The sequence below is a fragment of the Pavona decussata genome, unplaced genomic scaffold (genome assembly GCF_977016875.1).
Source record: "Pavona decussata unplaced genomic scaffold, jaPavDecu1.1 SCAFFOLD_207, whole genome shotgun sequence".
Classification (NCBI taxonomy): domain Eukaryota; kingdom Metazoa; phylum Cnidaria; class Anthozoa; order Scleractinia; family Agariciidae; genus Pavona; species Pavona decussata.
Window position 1 is genome coordinate 1,460,256 of NW_028145612.1, and position 21,379 is coordinate 1,481,634.

Genomic DNA, 21,379 nt, shown 5'->3' on the forward strand with positions numbered 1-21,379 from the left:
GTGCAAATTAGCACTATAATTCTTCTCACAATCGTCATGCTTTGCATCGCCTTTATCGTGTTCACGAACGGATATATTTACTCAGAAACACGCCGACAGAAGAAGCGTATGCTAACCGAGCAATTGCCCCATGAAGAAGTAAAAAGAATCAAGAAAGAGCACAAGTCGGCCAACATCCTAGCAATCCTTCTGCTTGCTCTATTTCTTACTTACTTGCCAAAGATAATAACTGTTGTATTGACTGTCGCCTTAAGTGACATTATAGAACCCCGTATTTTTAGTTTGCTGTGGAGTTGGGGATCAACGTTCGTTCTTTTGGGCTCTCTTTCTAATCCTATCATTTACTGTTGGCGCTTGAAGAAGCTGCGACGAACTTTTCTTGAAATCTTACATTTAATTCAGACAGAAAACAGCCCCCCACAGATAGGTTGGACTGAGGCAGGACGGACGCTTGGTCCACCGGTTACTAACGAATCTTCTTTACCGCGCGCAATAAGACATCAACCTGTCGCTAAGCCCGTGGTCTTGATGTCATTCCGTCAAATGCAAGCGGAAGATACTACATTTTAATGAATAATCTTTGTAAAAAGTGTAATAAGTGTAAAAAGTGTAACTAGTGATATTAAGAATGTAATACTGGCCATTGAATTCAAGTTCGTTGATAACGGCCGGTTCACGGTGTATTCGTGAATAAACATTTCGGTGGAAGAAGTAACTAACAGTGTATGGAAATTCAGTTTATGAAGTAAAATGTCGGAAAAGGAAGGAAATAAATAACTGTTTTTCCATTGATTCTGTATTATTTCTGTTCTGTCAAGCGTCGGTGGATCAAGGAAATTTTTTGCTGGAATTTAAAGGGTACTTTCTTAACTTGTGAGATAGGTAACAGATCACCATTGTATATTCAAAAGAGAAAAAGGGAAAGGATACGGATTGAAATAAGGTTTGGAGTAAAGAAAAGGAAATGCCAGGGAGACAAAATGTCATGCACAAGGGCAAAAACGTACCACTTAGGAAAACCATGCGGGTAGAAAAACAGAAAAATAGCAAAACGTTACAGTTCGAGTGGGTAAAAATAGATTAGAGCACGTTCTATCGGGGACCCTCTCTGCCAGAGCATTTCCTGTCAAGCTGAGTGACATACCCTGGGACCAATCAACGACGCCTCGAATTCAGGATTTTTCTGCCAGGGCATTTTTGGTCAGTAAACCCTTCCTGTCACAACACCTCCTGTCAGGGCACCTCTCTCAGGGCACTTTCCCTCGGGGATCTTCTGTCAGGGCACTACCACCAGGGTACTTACTGTGTCAAGCGATCCTTTAGGGTGGGGTATTTTCTGTTAGAAAAGTTCTTTTCAGAAGGCCCCTCCACGCAGACCACTTCCTACCAGAGTATTTCCCGTCGCGATTCCCATTCTTATGTTCTGCCAACTAAAATGACTTCGCACAAAAAATAGGTGTTCACTAATGGGCCAAAACCTCACTAAAGCCCCATGCCCTCCAGGAAATGCCGCTTTCAAATTGATGTCCGTCATTTCTTATCAAACCAAAGGTCTTCATGAACTGGAGGAGGATTAATCTCCTCCGTTACATATCCATTTATTGGTTGTCGCCGCCGGCGCAACGCTCCTCTTTCCTGAAAGGATTCGTTGCGTAACGACTCCTCCCACTTGTGTCCAGAAATGCAGGCAATGGCGAATTTGGCAATTTTGACGGAAATCTTGCCACAGTCATAACGGTGACGAATTTGGCAAAATTTCGTCAAATTGCCAAATGCATGACAATAAGGTAAACAAATGGAGGCCAACCATGTTGGCGGATTTGACGAATTTGGTCAAATTGCCAAATGGATGCAAATAGGCTAAACCGCAGGTACCTCAAGTTCTATGAGAGATATAGGCCGTGACCTTTGCGTGAGTGTTGTAATTTGAGCATCACGGCGAGCATTGCGTAACGACGACGGAAATTATAAGGATTTGTATGGAAAAAAAACGATTCCTACTAAAATTTAAAATTACCAACGAATTTTCAATGAAAATATCCCTACCTAAACTCCCTTTTCTTTTGTCCTTTCTCCTATGTGGTTTTTGGAGCGATTGAGCGCGATTTCAGTGAGTTTTAGTTCCATTGATTATTGGGTTGGGATGAAAGAGAGAGAAAATCAATGGGATGTAGTGCTCGCATCATTGGGCTTGAATGTATTTTGTTATTGTAAGTCACCTTACCCTGCAGATATGATGACTTGATATTTTAACCTCATGAATAGTGTTTCTTAACCTGTTTAACGCAAACATCTGCATGCACAAAGTGAACGTTTTCTTTAATTAGTGAGTCTCACTGTTTAGCTTATAACATGACTAATTCCAAGCAGAAATCAGAAATGTGCTTGTCCCACACACAAGTCAAAGATTTACATTGCAGCACTAAATAATCAGTATTCTCATACTTAGTTTTTCAGTATTTAATATTTTAGCATTTTAGTATTTCTTGTGTTTAAGTATTTTAGTACCTTAGTACTCTAGTATTTTAGTAATGTTGTTGTAACTTAGTTTCATAGCCGGATGTAAGGGAGAATACAGTCTTGACTGTATTTGTGCACCCTATTGAAATAAAGTGTCATCGTCCCGGGCAATCACACATAGGTTTTGGGGTACCTCGTTGAATTCGCCGCTTCTCTTGAGCTAATTCACTTTGCACATTGGCCTTTGGCGAAGTATCGTCAAATTCGCCATATTTGCCAAATTTGCCATATTCGTCGAATTCACCGCTTTGTTGGTACCCTTCTCTTGAGCTCATTCGCCTGAATTTTGGTCTTAGTGAAATATCGTCAAATTCGCCATATTTGCTAAATTCCCCGCATTTGTCGAATTCGCCGCTTTGTTGGCCCCCTTGTCTTGCGCTCATTCGCTTTCATTTTGATCTTTGGGAAAATATCGTCAAATTCGCCATATTTGCCAAATTCGCCGTCTTTGCCGCTTTGTTGGTACCCTTCTCTTGAGCTCATTCGCCTGACGTTTGGTCTTTGGCGAAATATCGTCAAATTCGTGATTTTCGTCATTGCCTGCATTTCTGGACATATCTCACTCCTCCTGGAGTAGCGTTGTGTGACGGCTACGACTGCTAAAGAACGTTCGATTGACCCTATTCCGGAAGAGAAATATATAAAACGATGACAAGAAATTCCTCATAAGAGGGTTTTGGAGTTACTGAAGTACCAAGTCGCTCTTTAATTGTCATGTGTCAGCGAATCGAAAGTTTGAATAAATGCATTCCCAAATTTACTTTAAAAAGAAGTCTAACAACTATTCCCGTTATTCTCATTCCGGAATACGGTCAATCAAACGCAACCAAGCCAAGACAAAAATAGCAGTAGGCGAATACTTGTTTTATTGTTTTGGTTTTTTTTTTTTTTTGTCTTAGTTTTTTTTTTTCAATTCGTGTTTAGAGGCGATTGGAGCTAACTTCTGTTCATTACTGAATTGTAAAGATTTCTAGAAACAGCCATACCAAGAAGTAAGAACATAGTTTGAACTTTTTTGCACTTGTAAATTTTCCCCTTTTCTTAACCTGCAGCATAATCTTCTGTGTTTTCAAAGCAGGTTAAATTAAACTCAACTTGAATTTAGACTTAAAAACGATGTTGTAAGTTTATTTTATTAAACCTTCTCTTCTTGGCTTTTTCCAGTCTATTGTCTCACTAAATGCTTCTTTTTGAAACAACAGTAAAAGAAACTTCCCATGATTTAGAAATTCTACATTTTTGTTTGAAGGCTTTCGAACGACCGGACCAGCTATTTATATATTTGATGGGGAGAGGGGGTGGGGTGGAGGTTGGAGGTGGAATTGAAATTAAAATGGAGTTTACAAAAACATTTCTTGTTGAGAGTTCTCGTTTATTTTTTACCGAGCAGTCAATTAGCTATGTCTTAGGGAATACTCTTCTCTCATAACCAACCTTCCCTTTATAAATTAAACGCCTAGCCACTTACCCTCCGATCCCACACAGACGCTCTTTGGGCTCGTCACGCATTCATTGGACGAATGTATATGTATGGAGTCACCGGGGCAAAACAGAGCTAATATCGCACCCCCAAATTGCAATAAGATGTTGATTTTTGGCAGGTAGGTATTTTTCATCATGCTCTTTCCATTTGTACTAACAAATCTCATAATTTCATAAATTTAGTTTTTGCGACGTCATCACTTTAGGATTCTATAATGACATTCATTGTTTGAGTAACTATTGCTCTTTTTCTTGAACTCTGTTGATGGAAAATGCCCGATTTCAAATTTTTAAGAAACAATTTTCTCTCTAACAAATTTTGAATTATTCAAATTTTTTAATTATTCTAGGCTCAATCATCATAAAAACTCTTTTTCCATCGTTGGAGCTAAAATTTGGAATAGCATTCCCGAAAGCTATCGAAGACTACCAAAGCACATATTCAAAAAGAAGATTCAAGCATTACTATTTGAAACTTTAGAAACTCTGGACAGTTATGCTGACATTAGCGCTCTTATTTCTGAAATAAGAAAGTCATCTTAATTATAATTTAATCATACATCATAATTTTTTTCTTCACTTTACATTACTTTTTACTCTTTTGACAAATAATGTATTCAAAACTGACTTTTTTAACGCCTTCAAATAGTAATTCGTTTATGTATGTCCTTAACATCGCCTGCCTAGATTAGCTCGCTATTTGCAGGCGGTGTTCATTTGTAAGTAACGTTTGAAAAACTTAATAAAACTTGAAACTTGAACTTGAAGTGTTTCTATATATGTCAACAGCAAGTCGACCACTAGACTATCCACTCGTCTGTTTTGTTTATTGTTTTAATTTGTATTTACAAAAACATACTATATCCATAAGTGTAAATAAATCAACCGTCTTGTGACTGTAAGTACACTTTCCTTGTCAGTTCACTCTCAATAATTGTTCCAAGAAAATAGTACTTTAACCGTGAATCTTTTAAAGACAATTAACAATACTGCATTGTGCCGCAGCCATAAAAATTCATTCGTCTATTGGTTTGAATCTGGCTCGAAGGACCATTTACCGCTCAGGGCTGTTGAGAATAATAAACACTGGTTTTCCTGGCGTCTCATACTGAACAGTTCAGGTACAGGTAGAGCAAATGTGCAAATTTAACTCCGATCACAATCTGCTTGGGTCAGATTTTGCTATAAACCAAGAACTATTATTGCACGATGAAGGTTGCTGAGCTTACCATATCGCACGACTAAAGGTATTTCGTTACTAGCTAAGAAATAAAAAACAATTTCCGTTTTTCCTTGGTATTAACAGAAAGACTAACAGAAGTTTTGGGCAAAGGCAAGGATGGTAGGTCAGTGCCTTCACTGTTGATTCGACTCAACCCACGTTTCGATTTAACTCCGTAGAAAAACGGGGAAAATATTTTCTATCTCCTCTATATAGCTGAACTCATAAAACATACAGCATGTTTCCATAGTTTAAAAACAATCAAGGTGCACGCTTAGCTCACTAAAGGCTATCTAATGAAAAAAAGATAGAAAATCGTTCCTTTGTGCGAACACTCGAGCCTGCCTGCACTCAGGTTCACATTCACTATCGGCTTCTAATTTTTTTCCGGTCATTGTAAACCATACTGAAGAAACTTTTAAGACTTTAATTACTAAATCCAAAATCTTAGTGTTGATCACGCTTTAATAACTTGACCCTCAGTGAAGCATTGGGCGCGTCCTCAGACCACCTGCTTTACACAAAGGTCCGGAGTAAACATATCAACGCTCGAGCAAAATTTGATTTTCATGTCAAAATCAGGCGACTGTGAACGGAAGCGGTTTTCATGCCGGCACAAAATAGTAACTCGGTAGAGCGCAAACATACAAAGTTCTCGTGAAAAACTTCCTACCGTGCAGTTCATCGATTTTGTTCTGAGCGTAAGGGTGTGTTCACATGATACCGGTAAACTTTTTTAAAAGCTCCTGTCCCTCTGCATTCCATTCGCCTCTCCAGAATCTATGGGGAATCTGGTACGTGTGAGGGATTGCGAGACGATTTGGGGGACGGAGAGAAAAACATGCCGCTTGGGAAACCATGTTATTTTCTCGTGGGGGGGGGGGGGGGGAAGGGAGGGGTAGGTCTGTGGCTTCTGCCTTATCTAACAAAACTGTCCTGCCACTCAAAAACTCGGCATCAAGTTTTCACCACGTAGCGAAATGAAAGTCGTCCGGGTATCATGTAACCACTCCCCATCAGTAGTTTGGTTGCCTATTCTGCAGCCTCTCTCTGCTTTGTACCGTCATCTTCGTTTAGCTCCTCTCTTTGCGGACTTACAGCGGCCGGTAGAGGGCCGCGCAGAGTTCTGGGGACTGACTCCTCTAACAGTCATGCTCTCATCGGGGGTTAATCGCGTTAAAGAAATTCTGCGTTGGGAGAAGTAACTTTTTCCAGGTTTGATGCCTTTACTTACGGCACTATCAGCGCCAGTGGTCGTCAATTTTTCCTTCGCTGCTTTAACGAGGTGGTTCTTGCACGGAGGGTCAAACGTTCTAGCTAACTCAACGATGTCGTAACACTCCGAAGCTTTTAGTGCGTACTGGTTGCGCAGGACCCGAACCGAGGTGGCCCCGCTCCGCGGGCTGGTGCATGCTCCTCGGTGGGTATTCGCTGGTCTTGGGCTACACGCTTCGCATTTTGGCGCAGGCGGTTTTTTACTCTCTTCATTCCCTTGCGTGTTCCCTAACTGCGATACATTACGAACTTTCTTAAAACTAGTTTCGCCGTTTGAAGATTTCGAGCTCGGAATACGAGTTCGGGTTTTCGGCTGGGGTCTTGCCTCGGGATAAAGAGAACCAGGGACGAATGCAATCCCCAACTGATAACCGCTATTACGGAATGTCTGCACGTTATCAGAACCATCATCGGACGCAGAAATCGCATGATTTGATAGACTTGTTTTTCCGGCCGACGAGGAGCGTTTAAGTCTGTTCACAGCTGATTTCGCTCGGTACAACTGAGGGGCATTAACTTTGGCAGACTGTGTTCTTGGGTTCGGGGCCCCATTGGGCGATTGCCGTTGTATTTTCTGCGACCATCCTTTACCTGAGCTACTACCCTCGGCTGCCTGCTTCGCCTTCTCTTCTTTGTATATCTCCCATAATACTGTCTCTTCCTTCAAATCTTCCAGCTCTTTTAATCTGTGCATAAACGGGTCTATTTTCTTCGAGCCTCTAAAGCAAGCATCCTCAACAGTTTCGTCCACCCACTTAACAGGATAGGGATCGTGAAATCTAAAGTCGAGATCCTCAGGGGAAAGTTCTTCTGGAACAAAGAGCTCTTCAAAGTGTGGATCGCCTTCTTCCCATTCTTGCCTTGCTTTGGCATCAGCTTCAGCCAACTCATTTTCGAGTTTCTTTGGATCTACGGTCTTGTCTGTGTTTCGTTTGGCGCTGCTGCGAGAAGAAGGGCGAAAGGATGGAGTGGGAGAAGAGGTACGAGAAGGAGGGGCAGAGGATGAGGGGCGTGGCATTGGTACAGGACTGCTTGCACCCCTGTAATGGAACACAGATAAAATAAACAGGTTACACTTTTTACGAGACTTATTTGGTGCCTATTTCCTGTTCTTTTGCATTACACTTTCCTTACGTGTACACTGTTCTCTAGTCCACGGTTTTTATTCTACTTGCTCGACAATTTGGTGAAATATATTGCAGCTTCCACCACCTTGATCTTTGTTTGCTTTGTAATAATAAGCATGGACACTTGGATGATCAAACATGAGATAGCCAACACTAAGACGCACGCTCCGTTTTTTTTTTTTTTTTTTTTTTTTTGTTTCTGGTCAAAAGTTGAAGAAATTTGAGTTTTTGTGATCGACAACAGGTTCAAATGATGATTAACACTTCTTTAAAGATACACAAAGCAATGACCTATTGCATTAAAGACGATGTTTAATAACGTAACGTTTAGTCAGATTTTTTCGCTACGAAATCATTAAGTTGGACAAAAAACAACCTTGGGTCACATATCCTGCCGCACCCGTTTTCCTTACAAAAGTCATTTCCCGTAGGTTTTCCCTTGATTCCGTGATCGCTTTGAAAAGTAGAAGTCGGTTCTCTTTTTTGTAGCCATGGTTACAGGACCTCTGCGTTATATTCTTATTACGAGCGGGGTACATGTACGAGGTAATCAAGGAAATGAAAGAAAAAAAAAACGAAAAAAAAAAAATCTTTTTTTTCCTTTGATAGATTGTTTATGCTTTTGTTGGTCGTACCGGTTTTCTCCACACATTTTTCCTGCAGTAACGTCTTGTTTTCAAATGATCACAAACGATCGCCGACGATCGTAGGTCAGCAAACAATTCTGCGATAAACGTGGAAACAACTAGATACTCGGGAGCGATTTTATTTAATTCGTTACCTGAAACATACAAACGGGCAGCGTCCTTGGAGGCTTTTAAGCGACTAATGATGAAACACGATTTTACATAGATTTTTTTCTTAGTGTGCAAATGTTGTTATTTATTTTTTCTATCCTACGATATTTTAACCCAAAAGTGTTTGAGTCATATATATTGTAATTTTTTTCTCATACCATAATAATAATTATTTTAGGTGTATACAGGGCCCCTCAGGATAACAGCCCCGTAGCTGATTGGGCCACCCTGTCTAAATGAAGTTCACTTACTTACTTACTTAACTGGGTGCAATCGTTTGTGATTGTCTGCGACCTTTTGAAACTGACGTGCGATCATGATCATAAAGAAACCAATGAAAGCTTCTCTGACTTCATTCGGCGCTACTTTTATTCCTAAATACAAAACACTACACACCTTTGTCTACTACAGGGTCTCGTTAGGTAACTAGCACAGGTCGGTCCCAAGTCGTTGCACGGTTCATAAGGAGCTTCAGTTGCAGGAATCTCTCTCTTGCTCATTGCTGCAGCCAGTTGACTGCGACGCAGGGCGGGGCTGGCAATCCCTTCATTGTTCATGTGATGCTGAGGACCGCAAAATACAAAAACACCATAACTGCTTCTATCTCTTAAGAGGGAACATTTACATTCCCTGCGCCACTTAAGTGAGTTATCGAGTATGATAGTGGTCGTTTAATTTATTCATACCAGAAGTGTTTTCATCAGGATCTTTTCACATACTGCAATGAAAATCAGTTTACCACAAAAACGTTTCTTCATCTACTTCACTGCAAGGCGCACACTCTTATACATGGACCAATAAATTTTACCTTTAGCAGGATTAAAACTAAGAAGCATCGCATAAAAGAGACGACTAGCTCACGCACTTTACTGACTAGTTATTGAGTCATATCTGCGCGGAAAATCTTCGAATAAGCAACGGATATTTTAAATACGTTTACCTAAAGAAGAAAACCAAAATAGCACTGAATGATGTAATTCTAAAATATTATTGCTTTCTGCTACCGTCGAAGAAGGCGAGCCGAAATCAAGTCTAAAAAATTCACTATAAAAGACAAGCAAATGATTTTGAATAACACATTAAACCAACAACAAATTCAAAATATTCAAAATCAACCGACATTCGTAATGTTCAGCATAATAAATCTTGAAAAGAAACGAAGCCAGCATTCACCAGTTTGGAGAGTTTAATGGTGACAATAGTCGACGGAAAATAGCCGAATTTAACCGTGTAATACGAAATTAATTTTGCGCCGGTAAACTGGATGACAGTTACATGTAAATATTGTCAGTCGAAATCCCTCCTGTTTCTTGCAAACGACGAGAATTTTACGAGTTTTTTATGAAATTGTTCGATGTCAAAACGACGCGCAAATGAACAGATAAATTTGAGACCGGAACCTTGTCGGCCTCCACAATGAATTCTTCATACCGACCTGTATTTCACGAGTTCTCGATTCTCGCCCGGAAAGTGGAACTCTTGGTTACCAAGATTTCTCTTAATTGAATACAAAGCCACAGCATGTGCGATCGTCCTACCCGGCAGTTTTGCTGTTTATAATTGCAGTCAATCAACAAAGCAAACCACTTTCATAAGTTTACAAGTACTGAGCAGCTGTTCATTGTCACCTATTCAGATCTACTTCCACCCTTGAAGCAATCATCACATACTATCTGATCATGCCGGGTTACTGGGTAACAAATCAGCCATTTACACATTAAAGGCAATATGAAAAGTCCAGTGGTAGGTCATCTGTTTGACTTTAAGAGAATAACCAATATCGCCCTCAGTAAAAAATAAATATTCCACTTAGGAACAAAAGTGCTGGGTTACAAGCTTAGAACATTATGATAATTTATAACCTTATAACCTCATCGGTCAAGAAAATTCATGTAGTACAAAATCGGATGGCGGTTATCAGACGATAACAATCGTCTGATTTGATAACATACATCCTATTTTTTTTCCGATAAGAAAAAAAAAAATTAAACGTCGCAATTAAAGGTCTCAGTTGTTTTAATCCAATCACAGTTTAATAAAATGTATTAAACTAGTCAGTTTGCAATTATTTGCCTGCAATCCCGCCGTGACCATCATTTGCTGTTTTGTCGCTTTTTACAGTAAAGCGAAAAAGTAAATTACGGGATCGAGGGCTATAAAATAAATAGACTCCTTTCCGGCTTGCTGCTATAGCGAATGATAATACCCTCGGCCCAAAGATTGTCCTCAAAATTGCACAGTTGCCCTCGAAGCTTCGCCGCTTCTTGGCCAACTGTTCATTCTTGGGATAATCTTTCTACCTAGGGCATTATTCTCCCATATACATGTACCAGCTGCTTGAATGGCCGCTTGAATATTCTAAATAAACATTATCTTGCAAACATGGATGGTTTCGTCAGCAAAGCCAAGCCGAGGCAAAATGTGCTAGCTGTAGGCTTTAGTGTAAGGGGTGGGGGGTTATTCTTATTTATTATCTTTCATGGGTACCGGTGTGAGAGGCTTGGAAATTTTAAGGTTAATTCTTCCATTTTGCTAATGATAAACAAGAAACACAAAAGAAAGAAGTAAACGAATTAATATCATTACAACTAATAAATTTTTCTTTTGAATGATCAGAATGTAAGATTTCATCCAGACCCAAATTTCAGGCAAACGTCTAATTTCTTGTACATCACAATAATAATTATTATGCCAAGCTGAGAGGGCTTCATTTTCGAGGGAAATTCCCATTTCTTTGTCCCATTGAGAGACGTGCAGTATCATATGAAAGTACTTCCTTAATTGAGTTGTCACTCACTCATTTAATTCACGGACTAAAACGTTATGACCATTAATTTTTATGCCCTAATAGTAAACAGCACAGTACATGTACATGCTTTCCTCCTAATTCATCCAAACGGTAGAGGGGAACAAATCGCAGAGATTCAGGGATTAGTTTACAGTACAAGTCAATATTATGGAATTGTTAGTCTGTCCAATACGATGTTTTACATGTGCAATCGCTAGATTTAAACAGTGAGTTGGGCATGTAGTTTTCCACACAACAGAACTGTCTTGAATTGCAATCTTTTTAATACCTTTGGGAGGGTTTTTTTTTTAAAGATTATAAACATATTTGTAAATTCAATGTAGCAGATTTGAAGAGTATATGAAGTATACAGAGCAAAAGCTCAAATCATTTTTCCTCAGAGAATTCAATAATTTAATTATGCAGAGGCTTTAAAACAGAAAGAAGACATACATGTACACTGTCGCAGCTGTAATGCGCCCCAACTGCAAGTATGAAAATTTTCTGACAAAAAATATTAAATACTGTAATGTGTCAACTAGTAAGATATTTAGATCTATCAAGCTGGTGATACACATACCTTTATTGTAACTTTCATTTTAGATTTTTCTGATACTATTTTGTTTCTAGTTTAAAAGGACGGCGCATGCCTACTAATTTATTGAAAGATATTTTTGCATGGTATATGAATATGCAGGAAAAGGAGATCTTAGCAAGTGTTATTGAAATCCAAAAAGAAAATTGGGGGTAACCATGCATTTTTCAGTGATAATTAATGACCCATATTTGTAACCAGCTCTAAAACTCATAACAATGTATGAAAGCTTTTCCAACTTGAAACTTAATTATCTCTGAAAAATGCATGGTTATTCCCAATTTTCTGTTTGGATTCTGATAATGCTTGCTAAGATCTTCTTTCCCGCATACCCATAAACCATGCAAAAAAAAAAACTTTGTAATGGTAGGCACCTTCCTTTAATGAAATACGAGCTTCTCGGACAATCTCGAGTTGCGCAGACAGTTAACTTAGCAAAAGGAGGCACCATGCATCCTTAACAGGTGCAAGCAGCTGTACAGTACCTTGAAGCTATAGATCCTCTGCTGATTCATGCATTGGTTCACCTCTCGGACTTGCTGTGTAAGCCGCTTGAAGAGTTGCTTTATAGAAAAGGATGGACATGTTTTTAATAAGGAAATCAGTCTTCAATCACAGTACCAATACTATTTATGACAATGACAAATCATTATTCAAAATAGTTTAAATTAGGGGCTAGCTGTTATTATTCAAAACAATGTTAAACATTTCTTCAGCTCTGATGAACTCAGCTGAAAAAATTAGGTTTCAAGTCCCATACATGACAAGATTTAAAGGCAAATCTCTTGCCTTAACCATCATTGAAGCTGGACAACAGTGTAGGGTCAGGAAGGATTTGCCTGTTACCTGTTATCTATCACCTTGAAGCCTACATTGGTGCATAAGGGAGGAGAAGATTTGGCTCAATATTATAAGGGGTGGTAAGTGGTAAATTGTGAGACTTGTTGAGATGACAAGACCTGGGTTTTAAAGCCTAAGACCACGACTGTTAGTATTTACACGTAATTCAAATAAAATAAAATTAATAATGGGAATTTCAGTGGCTTCCACAGAAAGACTCTTTCATAGACTCTTTCCAGGTCAAATTTGAATTTGGGAATGTTGGTATTTGTATAGGGAGGTTAAAACCGGAGTACCTGGAGAAAAACCCTTGGAGCAGGCACGAGAACCAACAACATACTCAACCCACATATGACATCAATTAACACCGGGAGTTGAACCTGGGCCACAGTGGTGGGAGGGAGATCCTCTCAGACTCAAAACTGCACCATCCCTGCTCCCCACTACTTCTTATGGCATTCAAATTTAAGTGACTCCAGCTATGCCTGCAACTACACTGTACTGTATGGTTCCATCAAATGGTCCCTACTCTCCAAAGCTCATTCAAACTTCTGGGGGTGGGGTGGTGTCAAAATAATGCCAATATTGTTAAAGGAATTAAGGAACATGTAAGATACATGTTAAGTCACACTAATTACACTTTTAGCCTATTAGCGGCTGACATGGCCAGATAAGGCTCAACCTCATTTTCATAGCATAGAGCAACTGAGAGCATTAATTCTCCCCATCCCACCCCACGGGCCTGGTAGGGAGGTGATTTCATCATTTCATCATAAGTCACATGGTTGCGGCCCAAGCAGAAAAATGTCCTTTACACATCCAGAGTTAGAGAGAGACAATGTGGTGCAAAATCTCTTTTCTAAGAAACAAAAGGAAATTAAGGGAAAGTATGAAGCTGCCAGAGAAGGGAGTCTGGGTATTGGAACAACACATCAGGAACCTGCTTCAGAACTCATGGGTGAACAAAAACTCCAAACACAAAGTTCCTAGGAATATCTTAATGAACTAAATAACTTGTTTCTTACCAAAGTCAGTTTGAATTCCTTGACAGTATCTATAAATTATTAAAACAAAATAAATGATTACACATCATCAAGCTGTCTTTAATTTGGTCACTGCCTTTAGTCTAAAAGTGACAGAAGTATTACGTACATGTACAGAGGACTACATATATTTCCGTCATCCCAGCTCCCCTGAAATCTCAAGGGAGAGCCCACTCAGTTCGGTCTTCATGAATATTAGTCAACTCCTGGAATAAACTCTCAGTGGACAAACATCCCTGTGGGAGCCATTAGTCCATAACCAAATCTGTCTTATATAGGGGGGGGGGGGGGACAGGGGGGCGGGAGCCCGGGAGAATAGGGGGCGGGAGGGGTACGGGAGACGGGAGAGGAAAGGGCGGGAGGCGGGAGTTCTAAGAGGACGGGAAGCGGGAGAGCAATACAAAACGGTGAATTTCTTTACTTGTTAATGCGTTACAATACTATCAAAAACAGAACTCAACAATGTTATACAATGTTATTTGTCATCGATTTAGCGTCGTCCGAGGCTTTACACAATATTTTATATCCGAGGGCACACGAAAATTCGTGCTCAGGCGATAAACAGGGTCACTTCCAGTGAAATTGTAAACCCTTTCATTGTGTTACGTCATAGCTTATGAAATGTCAAGCGTGGCATGTGTACACATGTGTGAGTGCCACGCAAGTTTTTAGAAGTCTCAAAAGAGGTGAGCAAAGGCGAGCAAGTGCGCGTCTTGTAAATTTAGTATCAGAGATTCAATGTCGTGTCAATTTTAGTAGTTCTTAGTAGTATTTTCAGTGCGGTAGTGAGAAATCTGGGGCATGGACGACCTCTCCCAATGACCGTCAATCGGACCGCACTAAAGATTTTGCTGCATGGTGTATGGGAATTTACGAACGGAATGCTGTTTCAATGAGCTCATGGAGAGTGCGGAGTGGTTCGTTTCACAACACCGTTTTTCGTTTTGGACACGGCAAAATCGATTCCTATTACAATAGGCAGCCAAACAGCATGGGAAGCAATCAGGAACGACTTTATAGAAAAGAGGAGTAGGAGTAGGAGTAGGAGGAGATCAGTGCAGCCTCCTCGGCACATTGATGAAGACTTCTTTTTGATGAACAGTTTGTCAGGCCTAATTTCGGATGCTTTTTGCATTTAATGCAGTAATTCTTTCCTCAGAGCAGTAGCAACGAGCTTAGAATTCACCACCATTAACCCAGAGATTTAAACCTTGGATTGAAAGTAGGTCCTAAAGTTTCACTTTACCTTTTCCCGAACTAAAAGCAATTTTTTCACGCAGTTTTAGGGAGTAAGGATATCAAGAAAGATATCAAGATTATAATTAGTGTATCAAGTAAACGCGATGGATCCGCAATAAGGCGCCGAGAATTAGGGAGATGTACCGAACTCTAAACTGGGGCGTTTGGCTGCCAGCTCGCCATGTCCTACTTCCCTATTTGAATTACATGATCCCAGCAAATGAATAATTAAGAAATGCAACAACTATTACACTGCACGATAGACAAGACTGTTGTCACTGAAAGAATGGTTAAACCATCAAACAAGACGAACATGTTAGTCAAAAATTAAATACAGACAGCGGCGATAAACATAATAAACTTGCGCATTTTAGCTTGACGTAGCACTGACATGAAACGTCAAGTTACATAAAATGCGCAAGTTTATTATGTTTATCACGGCTGCTTGTATTTTATTTCTGATCAAGCTACGATGGCTCAAGAACAAAAGTCTTTATCAGTAGTCAAAACTTCATTAACTCACAGTACAAAACCTACCAACAATGTTAACGTTATTCAAAATATATATAGTAAAAAATGAATAATGAAAGGCCTACGAATGGTACGTCCTGGTACAGCTTTGTGACTAATACGGGTTTTGAAGCCTTCTAATTTACTCGGGGACGGGAGAAACGCGAAAAAGGGCGGGAGGCGGGAGGCAAAGGTACGGGAGGCGGGAGGTTCTGACCCCCCTGTCCCCCCCCACTATATAGTTAAGACTGACAGTCTATTATAACAGACTGTAGTTCTTAGAGCAGAACATCTGAAAAGTATTTGTTTTGTAACAGCATGGGAAACAAAACAGTAATACTGGAAGGAAGGCCTATGTCCACGTCTCTTAGTATAGTTAGAAAACCTCTTGTGAAAATGTAGTGAGAGGTTTAAGTGGAAGCGGCTGCCAGCCCACACATGCAGCCGCCAAGCGCACCTGAATTTAGACTGGGTTTTGAATAAAAGTGGAAGAAGCTTAAGCACATAAAGTTGGCCATTTCAGTTTCTCAGCCACCTACTTTTCAGGATAACTTAGCAGACTTCTAAGCTGAATTATGTCTCCAACACAACTTGCATTAATTTACCTGTAAAAGTACCTTTAAATCCAAGAGACATAACAGAAACATTGTTTTGGCACCTTAATTAATTTAGAATTCCTTCATAATTGTTGAAAAGCATCCCATTGGTTCTAGATGGCAGTCCCCTCCCACCCCCCACCCCCAACCCCCAAAGCCACAGTTTGCCACATTTTAAAGGCATTAATTTTTTCAAAGGGCTGCTTCAGAAGACACTCAGTCTGTAAGTAGAAGCCAGTTACAATTTAGATCCATGGCATTATTTAAGACAATATCTGATGGCATATGGTAGCTGATGCAATACTTCCATTACGGTTGCTTTTATTGGAATGGAAGGCATCTGTTGCCATGACAACTTGTCATCACCACAATTCATTTGTAATGACGACAATAAGAACCAACACACCTGCCTGCTATAGTCGATAACAGTTACAGTAGATGCAAATTATTTTATTTGCAAAAAGGCATTCTAATGCTGCCTTTGAGGTCCAAACAAAATTAATAACAGAAGAAATACAGTATGTGTTAACTAATGTGCTGGGTCAGGCGATTATGTGAAGGCACTCAAGGCTGTGGAAACTTATACCAACTTGCAAGCAAATTTGAGTTCATCATGGAACAAAGTACAAATCATTCAATGTAAAATTTGCAAGTCATCAAAGAACAGGCATCATGCATCTTCTCGTGACTTATTGGCCATGGGCCAGAACTGCTTGAGTCGGAAGATTGTCCAGTAAAAATTACTTTGCAAAATTATAAATATACAAAAACATTTTTCTTTGAAGGTAATAGAGACTGAAAATACTCTGTTTGCTACACTCAATTGGCCATCAATGGGATTCAGGAGCCTATATAAAGCCAAGGAATAGTTGATCTAAAGAGATGTCAAAAAGAAGACCAAAGAATCCCACAAAGTTCAACAAACTATTTTCAAACCTGTCAATTAATTAGCGGATTACATTATTTATGACCTCCAAAGTACAGATTATTCCTTTAGTTCGTATCTAATCAGTAGACCCTGCTTACCATTAATTTCATCATCGTCACTAGCTTCCAAAAACCCTCGTGCAGATGAAGATCGAAGAGGAGTATATGTTGCACTTCTTGCTCGAGCATTCTGTAAAATTAAAACAAAAATTAATAACTTAATTCCGGGAAAAAATACTCGATCACTATACATACAAGATAAAGTCTGACTGTGAATTTAACCTGATCACACTTGAGCCGATTCCATATAATTGGCTGATCACTAAGTTTAAACAAATTTCAGACAAAAGAAATAACAAATCTCACCCTTGTTCCGTTAGCCGATCGCTGGCGATGTTGGTGGGGAATATGTTTGACTCTTCCGCGGATCCAATCTTTGTTCAAACTTCTGCCGCTGAAATTCAAGCAAACATGATTTCTTACAAAGAGCACAGGTCGCGAAACATTAATTCCTAGTCACAACAACACGGTTCAAACAGTGCAAAATATAAATTTTTGAACCGCAGCAACGCCGCTTTATCAACAAAACCTGTGAAAGAAATTTCTGTGAGTGACCGAAGTTGAGGGACTCGGAATTTGCCAATTCTGCGCGTAGACAGCACACACCGAAGGCTTGACCGTAACATATTGAATTGGGACAGCCATTTTGTAGTTGCCATACTTACAGACTGAAATTTTCATGGTTCATTTGGTTAAATTCATTGGTTGCTATTCAACTTCAGGAATGCATTACTCTTTTTGAAATGGCTTTGTATCGCGCTCTCAAGGGAACGAAGTGTTATCAGCTGTCATCGATATGAAAACAATCAATAACTGATCGAGACTAAACGAGTGGTTTCGAATGTTTCCGAATGTTTTCCGAATTTCCTGATGATTTCGTTCGATTTAATGCAATTGATCAAAGACCGAAACAAATTTATGCGTCAGAATCGAAACTCGTCAGAAGCATAAACAGGAAGTTTTCCCAAGTTTTAAAACAAACGTCGGGGCTGTCCCAGCAAAATAGATATCACGCCTCTTCATTCCAGATTTCATGGGAAAACTATTCATAATGTTTGACTGGGAATTTATTTGTCTAATTCAGGAGAGCAACTGCTTTCTGATTGCATATGTATTAAACTCCGAGAAAAATTAACCTTGATTTATCGCTAGCTTACCATTTTCTTCCGCCGTAGGATATGAGTTGCCATTATAGTGATCCAACTTCCGGTGTAAATTCCGATATTAGAGCACGGATTTAATAGGGGTCCACGCGTTTAACACTGACTTTGCGCTATTTTTTTTTCACACGCTGAACAAGGCAATAGAAGAAAGCGGGGAAGAAAACAACCCAAAAAGTAGGATACCGAACAATGATTTTCCTTTTACAAACAAGCGAGTACGATAAGCGAAGGAAAGCTTCTGGAGAGAAGGAGAAAAAAATTAATTAATTAATTAATTGAAACTGGACTGAACCAGGAGGGAGGAGCCCTTCCCTACCCCGATATTTTTTTCTACTTTTCGCGTTCCAATCACGAGCCTCCCGCGCTAGCCCTCGGAAAAGAAACCACTGCTACCTCTACGTGGGTTAGCAAGAAAGTATTAGGAAAACTGTGATGTGTACAAAATCGCTAGACTGAGACGGTAGAGACTTGTGTCTGTTGTGTCACTACACAGCCGCAAAGCTTCCTGTTGACAATCTGTGCTGAATACGGGTCATCCGAGGTGAACTGATGACACTGAAAACCATTTTTAGCTTACCAGCTTTCGAACTTAAATGCTGAAGGCACTTGAACACAGCTCACTCCCACTTTACGTGAGTTGCAAGATATGGATAACTACTGGCGAACGTTACAGAAACCTGACGACACCAATCGCCTTTAGACTGGATAGCTACTGATACCTTTTTAAACTTGTCAGGTGACACGTGTTATAAGTGGATTTGGACGCCATGATTTCGCTGACGATAGTGACACTGCTTCTTATCAACGGTACGGTTCTCTGCTCCTCATAATCTCAGGTTGAAACCTTGCACTTTAATGTATTACTCTGTCAATGTTTGCGCTTTATGCTTAATTTTTAGGCTTCTAGGGGTGTTAAGTGTGCTTGCATTTGCAGGTTAATTAAGTAGATATCAGCCGACCGTTAATAAAAGGCAACTGGTTATGAAGCCTGAGGGACTTCTTTGTAATATGTTTTTGTTAGCATTTCTGGCCTTCACCGTGCACAAACTACAATAGATTTTGAAATGTGTTGGAGCAACTGACCAATAGAATTGTTCCTGTTAATATACTCAACTGTAGTGTCAAACGTTAAAACAACAAAGGATTGTGCACGGTCGCGGCCCTTCCAACATAAATTGCAGCACCATTGTCGTTGTCATGATGGCAAAGTTTCATAACTAGTGCCTCAATTAACTATGATACCAGTAAGGCTTTTCATTCTTCGAATGGATTGATTACTGATTTCAATAGAATTTTCCTTATTGTGGGAAACTGTCAGTTTATGAAGGTATTTGAACTTAATAACAAAGCGAATCGAGGGTAAATGTAAATTGCAAAAAAGTCAATTTATGAAGAAACGTAACACGAAAGCCAGCCACTGACTTTGACCAAATACACTGAGGCATACTGATAGTCAGAGACAATTCTGATGGCTAGGCTAAACGTAACAAGTGAATATGCTAAGTAATTATAGTGTATTCAGAGGTCGAATTTTCTTGACAAAGAAAACTGATGTTAATCTTTTTCTGAATTGCTCCTAACATTGATGAAAACTGAAAGCCGAGTAATGTTGCCCTCAGCTATTACACTGCTTATTATGACCTAAATTTTTGAAATTCGGGAAAATTTCATGAACCGTTTATTTATTTCCTACAACAGGGTAGGAATTTGTAATGTTTTAACAGGACAAATTAATCGAAGCGCCATATCTGGAGTGATCACCGACATCCTACTTTCACGTCAGTAATCGGTAACTTTTTCGACGATCGGGTTAAAAGGGGTCTATATGTTTGAGTAATGATACCAATGATCGTATTTACTTTCAGAAGCTGCAAACACCGTGGCTGCAAGTGGCGAGATTAGCACAGAGTAAGTAGCCCCTCTTGTTTAAACGCCCCAGTGAATTCGCTCCCGTTATGTTTGAAGGGGCATTATGTCCCGGAGATTCTGCTGTATTTGTTTTAAAACTGCTCAAATGTTTGACATAACGCCGGGATACAGCACCGGGATAAAAATATGAAATGATTTCCGAGGAGGAATAAGCTATAATCAGTTTTGGCAATTTTTCCAAAATACTCAGAAGGAACTTGAAAAAAATTGGCCATTTTTTTCAAGTTGAATTCCATTTCCATCGTAGCCATCCGCGACCTAAGATAAATGTTAACTTTTTAGTTCAGCCGGTACACTAGTACGCTTATTGTCAACAAAACTGACACTATACCCTTTAATATTGAACTTTTGGAAACGAAGTTAATGCTAAGGGGCTTTTTTGGGAAAGAGGGGGCAAATTTTAAAAACATGTTAAGAACGCATCCAAGGTCTGAGTGACCGTCAGGAAAATAACGTACGAGCCATTTTATTAAAAATGTGATCATTTGATAATGGTTTTGATTGGCTTAGCGGCCATGCATGGTATATCAGCCATTATGCCATGCCCAAGAAATCACGACCATTGATTTTTTTTCCGGTTGTTCTTGCAAAGCGAAATAAGCAAGATCTAGCAATATTTCTGGGTTGTGGTTATTCCACTCGCGCTTGTTGGATATGAAATGATTATAGCCAACTCGGCGCTACGCGCCTCGTTGGCTAAATCTATCATCAAGGGTACACTTTAATTGGAGTCTCACTCTCAGGTGTGCCCCTCGCCACTATATTATCTTTTCACGGTTGGTGAAAGCTTCAAAAAATAAATAAATACATAAATAAATACATAAATAAATAAATAAATAAATAAATGTCCAACGCGCGCTCATGGAATAATTGTTACTCCGAACAGCATTTTCTTCACACCCTTTTCCGAATATTATGCAATTTTAATTAAAGCCTTAAAATTTGTCAGACTTCAATGCGATATTAAAGATATAATTAAACAAACAATAATAATAATAATTTTGCTAATACACCGTGATAATTATGAAACGGTGTATCATTTCGACAAGAAAACATAAAAATAACATAAACGAAATCCTACACTTTCATGGGTGAACTTCTGCCTAAAACCCTACCTAAAAAACAATGTTAATGTACTATTAATCTTGCTTCATTAAAGTTCTCTGAAAAATGCGTGGTTACCCCCAATATTCTTTTTGGATTCCAACAACCCTTGCAAAGGAAGTGTTCATTATTTATGGGGAGGGGGGGGGGGGGGGGGGCAGG

The 21,379-nt window shown here is 39.5% G+C and overlaps 1 protein-coding gene and 1 pseudogene across 4 annotated transcripts in view; one reads left to right on the top strand and one right to left on the bottom strand.

Annotated features, from left to right (window-relative positions):
- Positions 1–4,475: 4,475 nt before the first annotated feature.
- On the bottom strand, positions 4,476–17,843 carry LOC146460829 (uncharacterized). Of its 3 annotated transcripts, XR_014857520.1 has the most exons (8): positions 17,551–17,717; positions 17,328–17,415; positions 17,061–17,151; positions 13,672–13,700; positions 12,292–12,369; positions 8,820–8,986; positions 5,686–7,539; positions 4,476–5,639 (listed from the first exon to the last, which is right to left on the bottom strand). XR_014857520.1 is itself a non-coding variant. In XM_085087524.1 (7 exons), exons 1-7 carry the CDS (start codon positions 17,707–17,709, stop codon positions 6,288–6,290), a joined length of 1,728 nt encoding a protein of 575 aa, XP_084943650.1. In that variant the 5' UTR covers positions 17,710–17,843; the 3' UTR covers positions 4,476–6,287. The 3 variants fall into 3 exon arrangements, 2 of the variants coding, with proteins under 2 accessions (XP_084943650.1, XP_084943649.1); XM_085087524.1 differs by having other exon boundaries at positions 4,476–7,539; positions 17,687–17,843; XM_085087523.1 differs by having other exon boundaries at positions 4,476–7,539.
- Positions 17,844–18,744: 901 nt separating this feature from the next.
- Positions 18,745–21,379, top strand: part of LOC146460830 (uncharacterized) — a 52,344-nt pseudogene continuing 49,709 nt past the window's right edge. Inside the window, exons 1-2 of the transcript XR_014857519.1 lie at positions 18,745–18,991; positions 20,050–20,092. The product of XR_014857519.1 is annotated as an uncharacterized LOC146460830 (transcript). The remainder of the gene's footprint in view (positions 18,992–20,049; positions 20,093–21,379) is intronic.

Excerpts from the sequence above, each read along its gene's own strand:
- LOC146460829 (XM_085087523.1), bottom strand. The coding sequence starts at position 17,702 with ATGAAAATTTCAGTCTGTAAGTATGGCAACTACAAAATGGCTGTCCCA. Across the intron at positions 17,416-17,550 it reads CACAGAAATTTCTTTCACAG|CGGCAGAAGTTTGAACAAAG; the intron begins GTTTTGTTGATA and ends CTTGAATTTCAG. Across the intron at positions 12,370-13,671 it reads AGGAATTCAAACTGACTTTG|CAACTCTTCAAGCGGCTTAC; the intron begins GTAAGAAACAAG and ends TTTTCTATAAAG.